The sequence below is a fragment of the Acomys russatus genome, chromosome 19, assembly GCF_903995435.1.
Source record: "Acomys russatus chromosome 19, mAcoRus1.1, whole genome shotgun sequence".
NCBI lineage: Eukaryota > Metazoa > Chordata > Mammalia > Rodentia > Muridae > Acomys > Acomys russatus.
The window spans coordinates 6,268,251-6,286,617 of record NC_067155.1 but is presented as its reverse complement, the minus strand read 5'-3'; the positions used below and the strand labels follow the sequence as shown (position 1 = coordinate 6,286,617).

The 18,367-nt window shown below is 42.4% G+C and overlaps 2 protein-coding genes and 1 pseudogene across 4 annotated transcripts in view; 2 read left to right on the top strand and 1 right to left on the bottom strand.

Annotated features, from left to right (window-relative positions):
* Positions 1–18,367, bottom strand: part of Ndufa3 (NADH:ubiquinone oxidoreductase subunit A3) — a 331,527-nt gene that overhangs the window by 34,804 nt on the left and 278,356 nt on the right. The gene's annotated exons all lie outside the window — the stretch shown is intronic.
* LOC127203005 (pre-mRNA-splicing regulator WTAP-like) lies at positions 2,616–3,380 on the top strand (annotated as a pseudogene).
* On the top strand, positions 14,187–17,184 carry LOC127203461 (leukocyte immunoglobulin-like receptor subfamily B member 3). Of its 3 annotated transcripts, none has more exons than XM_051162248.1 (6): positions 14,187–14,517; positions 14,657–14,956; positions 15,257–15,541; positions 15,673–15,981; positions 16,209–16,505; positions 16,743–17,183. In XM_051162248.1, exons 1-6 carry the CDS (start codon positions 14,199–14,201, stop codon positions 17,090–17,092), a joined length of 1,860 nt encoding a protein of 619 aa, XP_051018205.1. In that variant the 5' UTR covers positions 14,187–14,198; the 3' UTR covers positions 17,093–17,183. The 3 variants fall into 3 exon arrangements, with proteins under 3 accessions (XP_051018205.1, XP_051018204.1, XP_051018206.1); XM_051162247.1 differs by having other exon boundaries at positions 14,654–14,956; XM_051162249.1 differs by lacking the exon at positions 15,257–15,541 and having other exon boundaries at positions 14,654–14,956; positions 16,743–17,184.

Genomic DNA, 18,367 nt, shown 5'->3' with positions numbered 1-18,367 from the left:
TCAGAAACTCAGAATGACTTCCAAAGATGGCAGCATAGAGTGCATACCATACCTGAGTAGCAGAAGAGCAGAGATTGGGGACAAAGTGAGTGACCTCTCTGCTGACTCAAAATGCCAATGTATGTGTTTCCCCTGACAAGAAGAGGCATCCCAGAGCTATGGAAACACAATTCCAGCCCCTTACCCAGGATGACAATAGAGTCCAAGAGTCACAGGTGCCTTCAGCCCACTCAAACATGACTTCTGTGTTCTAGAAACACATGGCTCCAGCACCTGGACCCCAGACTCCTCCTTTTTCCCTGAGGATACCCTCCAGCATACCAAGCATGAGTCCCAAACCTCCAGTCCATAGTCTACAAATCGTCCTGTGGAGACCACCTGAGTAATAGGTACATACAGGGTTGTCTTTCCAACATGGTGGTCCTCCAGCCATGTCTGAGAACTAGGAACTAGGTGTCTGCTGGGAAAGCAAACTGAAATGCTGCTTATTCAGAAACTCCATCATCCATTTGTTTTTCCCAAATATAAGAGAGGATGCTGGCTGCCAGACATGCTCAGTACCACCCTCAGATCTTCTGTCTACTTCCACCATCCTGGCAATGACTCTGGATTGATTCCAGAGATAATCAAATTCAGCCTACAATTCACAGCTCTACTAGTTGTCTTGAGGGGACCTGAAGGACTTCACAGGATCACACAGGTTAGAAACCCATACCATAATTCCTTGTTTATAGGTCCACAACCAGTAAAGCAGTGCTGCATGATACTGGAGGAGATAAATCACCAAGCTCATGACCTAGGGCATCTCTGGCATTCCCATGAAACACAGCAGGATCTAGGAAGAACCATCCAATGGCAGGGACAACCATATGACTAAAGGCCAGCAGAAAAGCACAATCAAGAAACCAGGACAATATTGAAGCAAGCTCTGGATATCCTAAAACAGCTGAAACACAGGAAAATGATTTAAAATTACACTTGTGAAGATGGTAAAGGCCTTTAAAGAGGAAACAAATAAATCCCTCAATGCAAGAAATACAATTAAACAAATAGAAGCCTTTAGTAAAAAAATGAATAAATCACTTAAGAAAATACAGGAAAATACAATCAAACAGAGGCTTTTAAGTAGGAACTGAATGAATGACTTAAAGAGATACAGGGAAACACAACCAATCAGCTTAAAGAAATTAATAAAATGATTGAATACCTAAGAAGAGAAATTCAATCAATAAATAAAACACAAACTGAGAAAATCCTAAATATGGAAGACTTAGGGAAGAGAATAGGAACAGCAGAGATAAACATTATCAACAGAATGCAAGAGATAGGGAATAGAATCTCCAGTAGGGAAGATACAATTTTAAAATCAAGACATCTGTCAAAAAAAATAGTAAATAAAAAAATTCTGGACACAAATAATCCAAGTAATCATGGACATCATGAAAAGATAAAACATAAGAATAATAGGAAAGAAAAAATTCCAGGCTTCACCAACGGCCCAGGCCTTAATGGCGACCATTAATAAATGGGACCTCATGAGGCTGAGAAGCTTCTGTAAGGCAGGAGACACTGTCAAGAGAACAAAGTGACAGTCTACAGACTGGGAAAAGATCTTCACCAACCCTACATCTGACAAAGGTCTAATATCCAAAATATATGAAAAAAAAACTCAAGAAATTAAACACCACCAAGCCAAATGACCCAATTGAGAAATGGGGCTTGGAACTAAACAGAGAATTCACAACAGAGGAATATCAAATGGCTGAGAAACACTTAAAGAAATGCTCAACCTCCTTAGTCATCAGGGAAATGCAAATCAAAACAACTCTGAGATTCCATCTTACACCCATCAGAATGGCTAAGATCAAAAATTCAAGCGATACCACATGCTGGCGAGGATGTAGGAAGAGAGGAATATGCCTTCTTTTCTGGTGGGAATGCAAACTAGTACAGCCACTTTGGAAATCTATCTGGTGCTATCTCAGAAAAATGGGAATAGGGCTTCCTCAAGACCCAGCTATTCCACTCCTTGGAGTATACCCAGAAGATGCTCCAGCACACAACAAGAAAATTTGCTCAACCATGTTCATAGCAGCCTTATTCATAATAGTCAGAACATGGAAACAGCCTAAGTGTCCATCAGTAGAAGAATGGATAAAGAAACTGTGGTACATATACACTATGGAATACCACTCAGCTATTAAAAACAAGGAATTCCCAAAATTTGTGGATAAATGGATTGAGCTAGAAATGATCATAATGAGTGAGCTAACCCAGAAGCAGAAAGACTCAAATGGTATATACTCACTTATATCTGACCAGCTTTTAATGGCTAATGTAAAACTTACCCAATTAACCTCTTCCACTTCCTCTTACCCTTGCTTCTGAGGCCTGATGCCATCAGACTAGTTCACAGAAGCCACCTCCCAAAAATTCCCCTTCTAGGACATGTAGACACTTGAGAAATGTTTCTTTTTGAAGAAAATAGAAGGAAAAACAGAAGTCTTAAGACTGTGGCACACTCTGTCTTCAGACAACTTGAAGAATTGAAAACCTAGAGATTTAAATCATGAATTGAAGTTGTAAAATTTCATTAAAATGAAAAAAAATGGAATATGCTCAATCTTAACCTTGAGCATACTGACTTAGAGACATTGCATTTCAATTATGCCAGTAAGACTGTGAAATTTATGACTGTTGAACTAATCAGTCCAAAAAGTCAAATAGGCAAAGAGTTAATGTTGAAATGTCAAATGTTTATACACGAGAACCAAGAGCTTGGAAGGCAGATGTCCCAGGGCCATGGCATATAGCTTGAAGCCAAGTTGTCTCTACAGAAGAAATACAGTGAGGAATTAGATACAGTGAGGATGAACTAAATGACTTCAGAACACCATTCTACTACTTCAGCAAAACTGAAGGAAATGCAATAGCAGTTGGCACAGTACCAGCACCAGCAGTCTCAAGCATTAGCACAAAGTACCAGCAGGACTACATCCTCTGGACATGTAGATCAGGCAAAGGCCACAAGCAAAGCCTGAAGCCATCTTGCAAATGGACCAGGTAACAGCAGCTCCTCCTGCTAGAGGAAGTCTGGTTCTGGAATTCACAGGGAGGGGAGCACACTTGAGGATGACTTTGCTTCTTCATCTGGGAATGGAAATAATGTCTCAACCAGCTCAGAGGAGAGAACTGACAGAGGAGCACAGTGCAGGGTATGAAAGTGTCGACTCTCCAATAAGCAGTGAACACTCACTCACATATCACTCAAATGATACATACTCCAGTCATGAGCCTCAAGAGTAGAAAGCAGTGAGTGGGAAAGAAATTGAACTGTAGGTTTCCACCATGTTTAGAATGGCTTGGACCATTCTGTGTAAATGTACATGGTTCAGTTTTGTAGTACTTTATCAAATTTTTATATGGTGTCATTTAATTTGGGAGAGAATACTTCCAAAAATTAATGGATAATTTTATCACAACTTGCCTTTCCGTGGGTGTGGTTTTTTGTTTGGTTTGGTTCCTTTATTTATTGCTTTCATATCTCTCCAACACTGAAGATCATACCAGCTAGTTATTTTGAACATTGTTAAAGGGAATTTTGTATAAGGTCAACTTACTTTTATATGACTTCATATGAAGTTGTAAATGGGAATCTATAATGATATCTCTATAAATGTGTGTTGTTTGGAGCCTGTTCTGGTATATATTTATGCACAATTCAGGCCATGTTGGAGTACATGAGGGCTTATGGTTGTTCAGTTTGCCTAGTAGAGTAGTTTTTACACTACAATTTCACTAGGGGTCCTAGAGTAGTTTCAGTGTTAAATAAAGGTCTTCCAAAATACATCTGTGCACTCATTTTTAAGTGACTGAATGTTTAAGAACTCTGTATGCATCTCAGTCTTGCTAAACAAGAGTAGACCAGTTCCGCTCAGGACTCTTGATCTTTAGGAGTGCAACATAAAATTAATGCGCAATAAGAGATGATAATTTCAGGATACCTACAGAATTAATTTATTCAAAAACTAAATGCTCATTATGCAAAAAGCCTTGTGATGAGAAAGAAGGAACACACCAAAGGCAGATGAAAGCCCTAGGGAAGATTCTAGGTGCCCTACACATATGTAACTGGTAGGCAGCTTGATTTTCATGTGGGACCCATAGTAAGAGGAATGTGGGCTGTCTCTGACATGGACTCTCTTGCATGCTTGTCAATCACTTTCCCCTGATGGGACTGGCTTGCCAGGCCACTATTGAAGAAGAGGTGCTCAGTCCTGAAGTGACTTCATGTGTTGGGGTGGATTAGTAGGATGGGGGCTCCCTTTTTCAGAGGGCTGGAGAGGGGTGATAGGGTAGAAGGAGGGGTGGGACTAGGAGGAAGAGGGTGGGGACCAGAGTTGGTAAAAAAAAATAAATAAGTAAGTAAATAAATAAATAAGTTTTCAAAAAGATTACATAGCAACAGACCAACCACCAACATCTTCACATATGAACTTACAGCTCTTTTAACAGCATAAACCTCTCTCTAGCAAGTTCAAGTCATACCAAGTGCAAGCATAGAAAGAGGAGCAGGGTGTGAAGGCCCACCTGAAGCTGAGGAATTTTTTTGCAATTGATAGCTTTTTTGAGACAGACAATCACTTTTCTTTAAGAAAATGTTCCCTTATAGCGAACCACACATCATTGGGTTCTACAAATCCAAAAATCTAGAGCTAGCACAAGCTGAATTTAATGGGTATTTTTTAAATTTTATTTATTTATTATCTATACAGTGTTCTGCCCACATGTGTGCCTGCAGGCCAGAAGAGGGTATCAGATCTCATTATGGGTGGTTGTGACCCACCATGTAGTTGCCGGGAATTGAACTCAGGACCTCTGGAAGAACAGACGGAGCTCTTATTCTCTGAGCCATCTCTCCAGCCCTGGGCAGCTTTAAAGGATCCTACTTTTATAGAGATGGAAAGGAAGTAGGGTAGGGCTTAAAGAGGAGATGAATATGATCACAACACATTTTAGAAAATTCTTTTGAAAACTAATAAAATGAGAAAAATGTTAGGAAAAAAGTCAGGAAAAAAACAATTTCATGTCAGAGAGTTACATGAAGACATAGTGAGATGATATTACTGAAGTCAGTTCTCTGTGTGATGCACATACCATGAAAACGTCATCTTACAACAGGCATGAAATGAGTTGCAGTACCAAATAGCATAAGTGACTGAAAGTTTGTATTGCTATTCAGAAATTTCTAGAAGATCCTGCCACAGAGGAAACAGTCTGCTTTCTGTTGTTAAAAGTAGCAACTACAAGCCATATTTGGCTTCATATCATGCAACTTACAACATTCATACACACCTAGAGATCAGCATATTTAATAGCTCAGATGCATGATGTTCATCATTGTATGAGATTATTAACTGATTTGGAGAATTACCTGGTATGTACCTCAGTGTACATTTTACGCTTCTTCCAATTACTTGAGTAGCTTCAGAAACATAAATGTGACAAGAAGTAGAGGCCTAGATTGCGTGTGTGTGTGTGTGAATGTGGGTGCTGGCTTGGAATGTCTACACATTTGTAATGGGTTGTAGGATAGCTTTTTATCCGCCATCGGATCCGGTGTTTTAAAGAATATCTTACAAATATTCGTTCTGCACTTCACATTGCAGTTCTTGTTAAGGATGGATAAAAACGTATGTAGGTGAAAATAACTGACATAACTTATATTACACTATGGGGCTTATTAGATTGGCTTATATGGCATAGGTTGTGTAGTTATAAATGCCTGTCTCCATGTCCTGGAATATGAGAATTCGATATCTGTTCAGTTCACAAGGATGAGTGTCTCAGCAGTGGCAACCTTGTACTGAAGGCCTTGGTGACTTTTGTAAATGTATTGATCCATATGGGAAATCAGAAGAAGATAAGTTCTAATATGAAAGAAAGTTGGAGGAAGAGGAATAAAAGGAGTAAGAGGGAGATCTGAGGAAGGAGACAGTGAGGAAGGTGGGAGAAGGAGGACACAGGAAGAGTGTATGTTCTTAATAGTAAGCACTAAAGGTGGATTGACAAAATCAGCGCTGCTGCTAAATCCAACATCTTTACACCTGAGAAACTGCATTCTGGGTGAAGTCATTCCCTAACAGTTAATTATTCCTTAAAATACACTCAGAATTTCCACCAGGGGTCTCTGATTTCATTCCACCTCCAATTAACTTGTCCACAAAGATTAATCATCATGGAAACACAGAGGAAAGTGTCAAGATAGATGAAGGCTAGAGAGATTTTGTGAGAAAGCCAAGCCTGGCCATATGGTAAAATATTGACCATCCATGAATTTAGTGAGTAGAAAAACAGAAGTATTACTTGATCCCAAGACACTGATTTAATCTTTTCAAGCACTGTGGCACACGCTTTTACCAGGATCTACTCTTGGTCTGCTGGATATGGGCTCTATTTAGGATGGCTGGTCACAGTAACAGCCATGAACACGTTTTCTGAGGGTTAATTGGGTGCTGCAAAGATCAGAGGTTGTGGGCATTATACAGAACATCCTTGCTGAGAAGACATAGCTTAGAAACTATTGTAGATTCAACTCTGAGACACATCAGTGAGTTTAACACATCTTAAACACTTTAGTATGAAAAAGAAATTATGGTTCACTATATTCTAACATATCCAAACTAGGGGATCAAGTTCTCAGAGAAGCTGACAGATAAGAATTCTCCTAAGTAGCTACAGGGAGGGTTTTTTTCTTTTTTCTTTCTGTAGGAAAGCTTTCAATAACTGATCAAAACTGGCAAAGGAGCAGAGTATTGCTAGAACATTTGAGCCCAGGAAGTGGTTACCACAGTCTTTCTTCACACTTCAAAAAAAGTCACAACTTTCTAACCACACAGCTCTTATTCAATTTAGAATTGTAGCCATGGCGTCCATGGGAAACTGCCTCATGAGTTTCTCATCCAACCCCTCTCTATCCAAATCCCCCCCCCCAAAAAAAATCCAAAATCTCCACTGAAAGATTGTGAACTATAGAAATCAGGGTATGCAATGTTTTTAATTCCTTTTGTAGAGCATCACATAGTTTCCTATAGTCAGCATCTCTCACATTCTCCACCCAGCTCTGGATCAGAATAAACCACACATTTAAAATCTGTCAAGAAAGTGTGAGTATGTTAAGTGTCTTACCGCAGGAAATAAATGAACAATGAAAATGAAAGCTATATTGACGATGGACATGTTAGATTGTAACAGTAGATTTATAATATAGGTGTGTATAAAAATCACCAAATTACTCTTCCCAAATATCTCCTTCTATCTAGCAATATTTCATCTAAGATTGGAAAAGATTTTTGTTGTTTTCTTCTTCAATTTTTCTAATCTATATGGCCACTTATTTCATTTGCATAATTTTATTTAAGAGTAAGTTTCAGTTTATGTGTGAAACATGTTATTGAATTTGAATACTATCTGTAAAATAGAAACATTTACTAATTATTTATTTATTGACTTTACGTTGTGGTCATAGCCCTCATGCTCCTCTCCTCCCAGTCAAAACCTTCCTCCATCTTCCCACATCCCCACTCCCCTACGACTCAGGAAAGGTAGCCCACCCACCCTCCATCCCCAGCTCTGACTATTTGATAGCTGTGCTATTCTTGCCATTTTCTGAGTGGAAACAGAAGAGGAGTGGATGAGGGCATGAAAGAGATGGAAGGTGGGAAAGAGTCACTGGAAAGAAAGGAGGGAGGGGAACTCTGGTAAGGATGAAATAAATAATCACAAAAGCATCTGTTCTTCGTTGGGCAACCAACACAGGCCTCATGCCTTTGAAGCGCAAAATCTCCTACTTCTAGTGGTCAATTGTTGACTGCAGCTTTCTCTTTTTTCATTAATTTATTTATTTAATCACTTCACAGCCAAATTGCATATTGCTCCCTACTTTCCTCCGAATCCCTCCTCACATGCCTCTCCTCCCATTCCCCCATCTCTTTCCCTCAGAGAAGGGGAGCCCTCCCCCACTGGGTATCAACTGATACTGGCACATAAATTCACAGTAAGACTAAGTACTTCCTCTCCCACTGAGACCAGACAAAGCAGCCCAGCTAAAGGAAAGGGATCCAGAAGCAGGGAACGGAGTAAGGGATAGCCCATACTCCCATCGTTGTGCCACCCACATGATGAACAAGCTACCCATCTACATATGTGAGAGGGTCTAGGTCCAACCCATGAATGCCCTTTGGTTGGTAGTTGAGTGTCTGTGAGCCCCCATAGGCACAGGTTAGTTTACTCTGTAGCACTTCTTGTGGTGTTGTTGATCCCATTCCCTCCCACAATTCTTCCTCTCACACTTCCACATGAATCCCTAAGTTGTGGCTACTGATTAGCTGTGGGTTTCTGCATCTGTTTCCATCAGCTGTTGCATGAAGCCTCTCAGAAGACAGTTATGCTAGACTCCTTTCTGCAAAGATATCAGAGTATCATTAATAGTGTTATGATTTGGCTGTCTCCTGTGGAGTGGGACTCAAGTCAGGCCAGTCATCGTTTGTCCATTCTATCAATCTCTGCTCTAATTTTATCCATATGTTCTTGTTAGCAGAATAAATTTTGGGTCAAAGGTTTCATGGATGGGTTGATGTGCTTTTACCTCCAGTGGAAATCCTGCCTGGCTATAACAGATGGTTAATTCAAGCTCCATGTCTCTTTGTATTAATATTGGCGTAGACCTCTGGGAGATTTCCCAATCACAGAGATGCCCCCCACATGGATCTCTGTTTTCTCAGTCCACACCTCATCTCCATTTCCAATGCCCTCCCCTCCAGTTCCCTGCCTCCATCTACTTCAGATATCTATTTCACTTCACCTCCTGAATGAAATTCAATCCTCCCCCCCCCCTTTGTGGACCTCTTTTTATCTAGTTTCTGAGGCTTGTGGATTGTAGCATGGTTATCCTGTACTTTACGGTTAATACTCACTTATAAGTGAGTACATACCATGTCTGTCTTTCTGGCTCTGGGTTGGCTCACTCAGGATGATATTTTCTTCTTCCATCCATTTGCCTGCAAATTGCATGATGTCTTTGCTGAGTAATATTCCACTGTTTAGATATATGGCAGTTTCTTTATCCTTTCTTCATCTGAGGGGCATCTAGGTTGTTTCCAGATTCTGGCTATTAGTAACTAAGCTACTATGAACATAGTTGAGCACGTATCTTTGTTGTATAGTGGAGCGTCTTTCTGGTATATGACTAATAGTGGTATAGCTGAGTCTTGAGGTATATCTAGTTGCAATTTTTTTTGAGAAATAACCAGATGTATTTTCAAAGTGGTTGTACAATTTGCACCCACCACCAACAGTGGAGGAGTATATATTTTACTCTGCATCTTCACCAGCATATGCTGTCACTTGAGTTCTTGATCTTACCAATTCTGACAGGTGTAGTATGGATTCTTAGTGTTATTATGATTTGCATTTCCCTGATGACTAAGGACTTTGAACATTTCTTTTTGTGTGTGTGACTTTTTTATTAATTTATTCATATTACATCTCAATTGTTAGCCCATCCCTTGTATCCTCCCATTCTCCCTCTCTCCTGATTCCCCCCTACTCCCCTCCCCTATGTCTGTGACTAAGAGGGACCTCCTCCCCCTGTATACGCTCACAGGGTATCGAGTCTCTTCTTGGTTACCTGTTATCTTTCCTCTGAGTGCCACCAGGCCTCCCCATCAAGGGGATGTGGTCAGAAATGGGACACCAGAGTTTGTATGAAAGTCAGACCTCACTCTTCACTCAATGGTGGAGAATGTCCTGTCCATCGGCTAGGGTCTGAAAATAACTGGATATTTCACCATTGCATGAAAAAGGAATGATACACATGATCAACATGGGTGTATTCAACAAATCAAGGTTGATCTAAAAAAGAAAATCATGAATGAACTCTCTCTGTGCCTGCTCTTCCCCCCCCCCAAGTGTATGTGTATGTGTGTGTGTTGTGTTTTATTTTCAGAAATGAAAAAATATGTGTTTCCTCAAAGAGATGAAGAGACAAAATTTTATCAAACATCTATAATGAAGATTTGCAACCACTTAGTGATAAACAGAGTCCATTCACTTCCAAAACCAACGAAAACCTAGATACAGTGTGGATGTCAAAGAAGTCACACAAAAACAGAACCCTCACTCTAGACATAGAGACGTGGACAGCCTCATGCTCAAGTGTGAATGTGATTCAGGACAGAAACTCACCTACCTCTCATTTCTGGGATGCTATTCCCAGAAAACATCAGGAACTGTTCTAAGCTGAGAAAACTCTGATGGACACTCAGAATGTAGGTATAATGGAGCAGAGTGCATCTCACTATATGCTCAGTGACTACGGTGCATGTGGAGTGGCACTGATGAGAGTCCATGGGGAAAGTTTGGAGAACAAGCACGATACAGCTTCCTTAAGCGTTCATATCTGCCAGCAAATATGATGCCTCTCTCAAACTTACATCTTGCTCACCTGCATCAGAAAGGGCTGATGAAACGTCATATATGCCTATCAGTCACCTGAGGCAAGCCCATCACATCTAACCATAAGATGGTAGCATCTATTCCTGCTGAGACTCATGCCTAGGGGATAATTTTCTCACTGACCTCACAGCACTAAATGCAAATCTTACTGGCTCGCATGGTATGTCCCTTCCCTTACTATCAGGTCAGGGAAAACAAAAGGCTGTGAAATCAAGAGGAAAGAGACACAATAACCACATGACACAATGGACATGACAGGTCACATGGGTGCACAAGATAATGCAGGGTTGGGGTAGAAATGGCCCCTTAGAAATGGATATAATAAAATGCTTTGGATATACTTCCAGTGTCAGAGCTTTATAGTAAATATTTTGTTCACTAACCATTTTAAGATGAAAACATGCATAAGATATAGCTAATCATGTCCATCATATACTCCTACAAAACCTTTCATTTGATTTATGAGAAATGACCTAATATATCTTGGACAGGGCTCAAACTGCACAATGACCATAAACTAATAATACTACTATCTCCGTCTCTTGAGGACAGAAATTGCAGAAATAAGCCTCCACACCAGATTTATGCAAAACTGAGGTTCAAGCCCAAGCCTCTGGGGATACCAGACAAATACGTTATGAATTTTACAAAGAAATCCTATCTCATAAAACATATCAAAGCCAAGTCTGTATGGTGGAGCACACCTCTAATCCCAACATTTGGAAAACAGATAAGGGAGTCTCTCTATGAGGTTCAGCCTAGGCTAGTCTACATAATCAGGTCCAGGACAACAAGGGACTTCATAGACAGAACCTATTTCAATGCAACAGCAAAAATAATTAAACACATAAGCAAAATAATAGAGATAACATGGAAAAATTTAAAGGTCAGACATTGAAATTGCATATAAAATTGGGGTATGGAATGTCAGCTTAGAATCCTGGAGGCTGTGTCCTCAATCAGTAACACCAAAAATAAAGGGAAATCTAATATTTCTACTGATCTTTCTTTCTCTTGATTTATGACACAGTGCAAAACCAATAAGTAAATCATTGGCAAGAAACTGAAGGAAAAATGCTTTATCTTCAAACTTGAATTCAGTGACACCACAGAGAATGTAAAGACAGAGATCCAGGGCCAAGATGTCAACCCCTCAAAATATCAGCACTTGGTGATGTTTGCAGCCAGCAGATAATAGGAGACTGAACCCCGGCTGACAACAACGTCTAGAAAGAGTCCACTCTGCACCTAGTGCTGTGCCTATGAGGTGGCATCATCCAGCCATTCCTTTGCTAGTTTCTCCTGGTTACCAACTGTGAAAAAATGATACAGTGTTGCCCACAAATGCTGCTTATGCCTGCACCACTGTATGGTGAGCTGCTGTGAGAGGAATGATGGCCACACCAACAATCCATATCACCCCCAAATCTCAGATAAATCTGGGGAAATGTTTGGATCAGGACCTACAAAACCAAGTAATATTTTTATTAAGCAGAAGGACTAAGGAAAAGGATGATTGTAAGTGTTGGGCCAGTGAGACGATTCAATGTATATGTGCCTGCTGCCAACTTAAAGACTGGTATCTGAAATAGGATCCACAGTATGCAAAGAAAACTGATTACTGAAGTTGTCCCCTGGCCTCCATACTTGTACTTTGGCACATATGCATCTATGTATGAACGAACACACACACACGCATGCGCGCGCGCACACACACACACACACACACACACACACACACACACACACACACATATATATACCCATAAACAGGATAACAGATAAACTAAAAAATATAATTTCAAAGTTGTAATGGAGGCAAAAGGACTTCACCCTAGCAGTGAGAAGAAACAAGTAAACAGAATGGAGGTGCTGGGGGAGTTGTGCAAGTTAATTGTCCTTTGATCAAATCACGGTCATGTCAATTGCTAGTCTATTTATATTACAAGAATATACATTGTAGGTTTAACAGATCGATATAATTCTATAGATAGACAAGGTGAAATCATTAGATAAGGACTTCAAAAACCTCAGAGACCTACAGAATATGGCATTTAAAGATGTTTTTATAATTTTAAAGATTCTTTGACAAGACAACAAGTTAAGTCCTAGCAACACCCAGCTGACCTCAAAGAAGATGATGAAAAGCAAAGAACCTCCTTATGGAGATGGGCATCAAATGTGGCTGGACAAAATGTCCTCATTTCAGCCACAGATAGAATTCTGATTAAAAAATGGGAAAGCTTGGATGCAGGCAGGTTCGATGGCCAAACTCTGCCAAGACAAGGCAAGCAAGTCCTCAATAGTACCTGCCTCACAAATGTGTCTGTCAGATATATTGGGATAAAAGTCTGAAGATGATGCTCCAACATTATAGAGAGTTTTGGATGACTGTTCAGGCAGCAAACAGTCTCTGTCATTTTTTCACTTTGGAAGCTGCTAAGCTACACTTCAAATTCACTCAGGTAATTAATTTTATTCCTTCTCAAGTCTCTGATGAAGTTGAATACCAGATAGTTTAGTCTTACAATTAAGCATAGCTTGTTTAGAGGTTATGTTTTTGGGTCTAGATAGATGTTTTAAGTTGATAGAGATGCGATGTGATAGATATTAATTTACATTCAAAATTTTAGAATCACCAAGATAAGAAAGATATTTTCTTCAAGTTTGACAAATACAAATAGCCAAAACACTATGAATGTAACATTTATATAATTACTGATTGTTTCATGATTCTTCTTGCTGTATGTAGTTTATTATATATATATTTGTATACAAATATGAAAAAAGAAAGAATTTTAAAATTTGTAACAGAATCTACACACTTCAAAAGAGATAGTGGTGCACATTGGTAACCCACTAATTGAGACTACGAGGAAAAGATTATAAATTTCATTCTAACATAACAATATCACTCTCAGAAACATTAAAAAAATGTTGAAAAGAAGGAAATATTTCAAAATAATATAAAAATGAGCAACAAAAGGCACACTGAAATTTGTATTGATATTTGAGATATTCAGATGTGTCTGCTACAATATGACTCTGGGTGTGATAAGCGCTGCTGAGGCAGACATTGATGGATTTGTGGAAATGTTATTTATATAAGAACAGTTTTCTGAGGGTCTACCACCTGGCGTTAACAACAGGAAGTTAGCCTGGTGCCTGAGCACACTTCCTCTTTCTGTGGGGATGCTTAAGAACGACCATGTCATGAGGAGTGCATGCTTCAAAGGGCCACACCCTGTGTTTCCTGTCCCTATGACAGACTCTGGAGCTTTGCCCTCAGCTGCAGTTGCAGCCCTGGGGAGGAGATGCCATGGCCTTTGTCCTCACAGCCCTGCTCTATCTGGGTGAGATGGGAAGATGGGGAGAATACAGTGGTCTAGAAAAAAATCCAACCTGTAGCTGAGGGCTCACCCATCAGACAACCCCAGAGTTATGCAGTTCCTCAGAGGTAGGACCTTCTAATGCATCAGCAACAAAATTCTCACAGGGAACTCTCTTCCAGGCCTGACTGTGAGCTTCAGGAACGCACAGCTTACAGGTGAGTATCTACAACAGTCACGACCTGCTCTTTTCTTCATACCATGTCTGTGCAATGAGGATGGAAAACACCACATGACCACTGTTCCTGGGAGTGGAAGGAGGGTCATGGGGTAGAGATTGTAATCTGAGGATGGATGCCTTGGGTCCTAACTGTTCATTTTCTTGCAGAGAAACTCCCTAAGCCTATCCTCAGTGTACAGCCAGACTCTATGGTCTCTGTACAGACTAAGGTGACTTTCTTCTGTGAGGGGACCAAAGGAGCCACAAAGTACAAACTCTATAAAGAGGGAGATTCATATTCACACCGCACACAGATTCCAAAGAAGCCTGGGGAGAAGGCTGAGTTCCCATCCTTAAACGTTAACCAGCAGCATGCAGGGCAATATCACTGTTACTATTACACCAGGAAAAAAACTTCCGAGAAGAGTGACACCCTGGAGCTGGTGGTGACAGGTGAGAGGAAACACAGGGTCTGCAGCATCAGGGCTGACTTGGAAGAAATGAGTTTATTCTCAGGGGGTCCCTGCTCTCACATCCCTGGAGGATAATGAAGGTGGGGACCTTTAACTGATTCCTTCTTCTCTTTTAGGAGCACACAGTAAACCCAGGCTGTCAGCCCAGCCCAGCCTTGTGGTGACCTCAGGAGGGAATGTCACTCTTCAGTGTGTCTCTAATCATTATGACACCTTCGTTCTGATTAAGGAAGGACAAAAGAAGCTCTCTTGGAGACAGGACTCACAGAGAAACAATTATGCTGGGAATTTCCAGGCCTCGTTCTCTGTTGGCCCAGTGACCTCCAGCCAGAGGTGGATATTCATATGCTACAGCCATGACAGGAACAGTCCATGGGCGTGGTCATATCCTAGTGACCCCCTGGAGCTTCTGGTGTCAGGTAAGGAACCCAAGATGTACCGTGGAATGATGTTGAAATGACACAGGTTCTCAGGGAGGCCTTGGTGTGTGGTGTATGTGAGGATCCAGGGCTCTTTAGTTCACTTACACAAAGCATGGAAGACAACAGGATCCAAGTAACAGATTCCAATGCAGAAAGTGATAGCAACACCAGGATGTCCAGGAGAGATGAGTCTTCATGGAGCTTTCTGCTACCCTGGATCAGCATGAATGCAATCTTCAAGTGTGACTTCTCAGTGCCATGTTGAAAAAAAAAACCCGCCTCATTCTCTCCTTGCAGGGACCCTCCAGAAACCCATCATTAAGGCTGAGCCAAGCTCTGTGATTGCTTCCAGAAGTTCTACAACCATCTGGTGTCAGGGAACTCGAGATGCAGAAATATATGTTCTGCATAAAGAGGGAAGACAGAAACCCTGGGGAACACAGACCCCAGAGGAGCCTGGGAACAAGGCCAAGTTCTCCATCCATGATGTGACAAAGGAACATGCAGGGCAATATCGCTGTTACTGTTACAGCTCGGCTGGGTGGTCAGAGCGCAGTGACACCCTGGAGCTGGTGGTGACAGGTGAGTGGACAGTCAGCGGCTCTGGCCCACTCTCTGCTCTCAGGAGTAGTCCCCTCCCACAGACTAGCCCCAGAAAACACTGTGGCTGGGCTGTGTGAGCCCGTGTAACAGTCTGCATCCTTCTCTCCTAGGCATATACTACTACACTAAACCCAGCTTGTCAGCCCTGCCACGTCCTGTAGTAACTTCAGGAGGAAGCATGTCCCTACTGTGTGTCTCACAGTATCAATGTGATAAGTTCATTCTCACCAAGGAAGATGAAAAGTTCTCTAGCTCTGTGGATGTACAGTATATACCCTCTACTGCACAGTACCAAGCCCTGTTCACTATAGAACACATGACCCCAAACCACACAGGGACTTTCAGATGTTATGGGTACTACAAGGATACTCCACAGTTGTGGTCAGTACCCAGTGATCCCTTGGAAGTACACATCTCAGGTGAGTCAGCAGGTTACTCACCAATAATGTTCGGACCCTAAGTGCTTTAGCACAGCCTTGACCTTCTGGGGAGTCCCAGGTAGAGAATGATTAAATGGAGAAACTGGTTTCTGAACCAGGGCCCCACACCTGGGAAGAAGCAGTCACATCTGCAGGGCATAGTGCAAATGCACAGGTGTTTGTTAAAAACCAATTCCTTGGTCTTTAGTCTGTCACCTACCCTCTAGGGATGTCCAGGAAGCCATCTCTGCTGACTCATCAAGGCCATATCCTGGACCCTGGAATGAGCCTCACCCTGCAGTGTTCCTCTGACATCAACTATGACAGATTTGCTCTGTACAAGGAGGAGAAAGCTGACTTCACAGAGCACTCTAGCCAGAGGACCCAGGCCAACCTTTTCTTGGCCAACTTCACACTGGGCTATGTGAGACATGACATGAGAGGTCAATACAGGTGCTATGGTGTACACAACCTCTCCTCTGAGTGGTCAGCCTCCAGTGACCCCCTGGACATCCTGATCTCAGGTGAGAAACTAAATAGATCCAATGGGAACCTAGCCTCTGCTTGGGCTCTCGTGGAACAGCCTAGAAGCTGATGGCTGGGATGAGGAACAGGGATCATAGATGGGAACAGACACAGAGTCCGGGGAGCAGGAGAGGAGCTCAGGAAGAAAAGACACATAGTCCTGGGTGTTCAGGGTGGACCCAATGAGGTTTCAGCTCAGAACAACAAAGGCAGATTCTCATCATCCTTCTCTTTAGAATACCTCGGTGTCACTCCTTCCCTCTCAGTGAAGCCTAACTCCACAGTCCACTCTGGAGAGAACGTGACCCTGCTGTGTCAGTCAACATACAGAGTGGACACTTTCATTCTGTCCAAGGAGGGAGCAGCCCACCAACCTCTGCGGCTGAAATCAAAGTTCCAAGCTCAACAGTACCAGGCGGAATTCTCCATGAGTGCTGTGACCTCCAGCCTCACAGGCACCTACAGGTGCTATGGATCTCAAGACACATCTCTCTACCTGTTGTCCCACGCCAGTGCCCCTGTGGGTCTCATAGTCTCAGGTGAGGTGATCCTGACATTTCATAGTGACTCACAATCCACACCCTAGGAGAGCTCTTGACTTGGGTAGGATAGAGGGGACAGTAGAAAGCTTGGTCAGAAGACACTATCCCTGGCAGAGAAGTGGATGCTGACAGTGGTCCCTCAAGTAATAGCCACTCCATTCTCTACTGCAATCTAGGTGTGGAGCAGGCAGCATGAGGATCTTGGGGAGGGGGCAGGGAAGATGGAGGACACTGAGCCAAGTGAGGACCCTGGATTTGCAGCTAACCCTCGTCCTCCTCTTGTTCTGATTCTTAGGACCCATTGGAGACTCCAGTTCACCACCCTCAGGGCACATGTCACCAACAGGTAATTATCAGGCACCTCTGTGCAGGGAGTGTGCTTCGTCCCCAGGCTGCCTGGCAGCTCTTGGGCCACCTCATTTCCCTGTCACTTCAGCTTGTGACTGTGAGAGGCAAACAGAGATCACAAAAGAGACCCCAGAAGCTTGGGCTTAGAAGTGGGGTACAGAAGGTGGCATCCAGAGAAAGAGTTATTTAGGCTCAGCATGAACAGTGGGCCAAATAGGTGACGCTGATAGCAAGGCACACAGACAGTCACAATCCCCATCCTGCCTTTAAAGCCCTGAGTACAAACTTCCTACCAACATAGAGAGACACCGGAGGGCTAAATAAAGACTGTTGTAACGTCAGGCCAAGATGTACAGAAGCTTGTTATGGGCTTGATACAGCTGTTTCTGGAGATCCTGACATGGACAACCCCTTCCCTTTTATGGGATGCTGTTTCTCTGAATATAAAGGGGGAAACCTGGCCCACATGCCTAATGGTCTTTTCCCATGCTGGGCATGGCTGTGACCTCTCCTGACAGAGGAGGCCTCTGCAGTGGGTCAGCCACACAGTGTGCTGTCATGTGTAAGGGTGGGCCACAGGGCCATGGCAGGACATTCAGGATTCTTCACTCCAACTCATGGAGCTCAGTTCTGTGGGAGAGAACTGGGCTGAAAATCAGAGTCCTTCAGTTCAACTCCGGCTCTGCCACTTCTAGTCAGTGATCTGAGGCAGGTGACTTGCTGGGTAGGAAAAAAGACTGTGAGAATGACAGATGGTGAGTGTGAAGAGCCAGCATGTGCCTGTCCCACAGCAGGTGCTCAGGGAAGCAACATGGGTCCCCACTCATGATGTCACTTGTGCCTCAGGACTGGGAAGTTACCTGAAGATTCTGATTGGAGGCTCTGTGGCCTTTCTCCTGCTTGTCATCATCCTCATCTTCCTCCTTCTCCGACGAAGGCATAAGGGAAAATTCAGGAGTAATGGTGAGGAG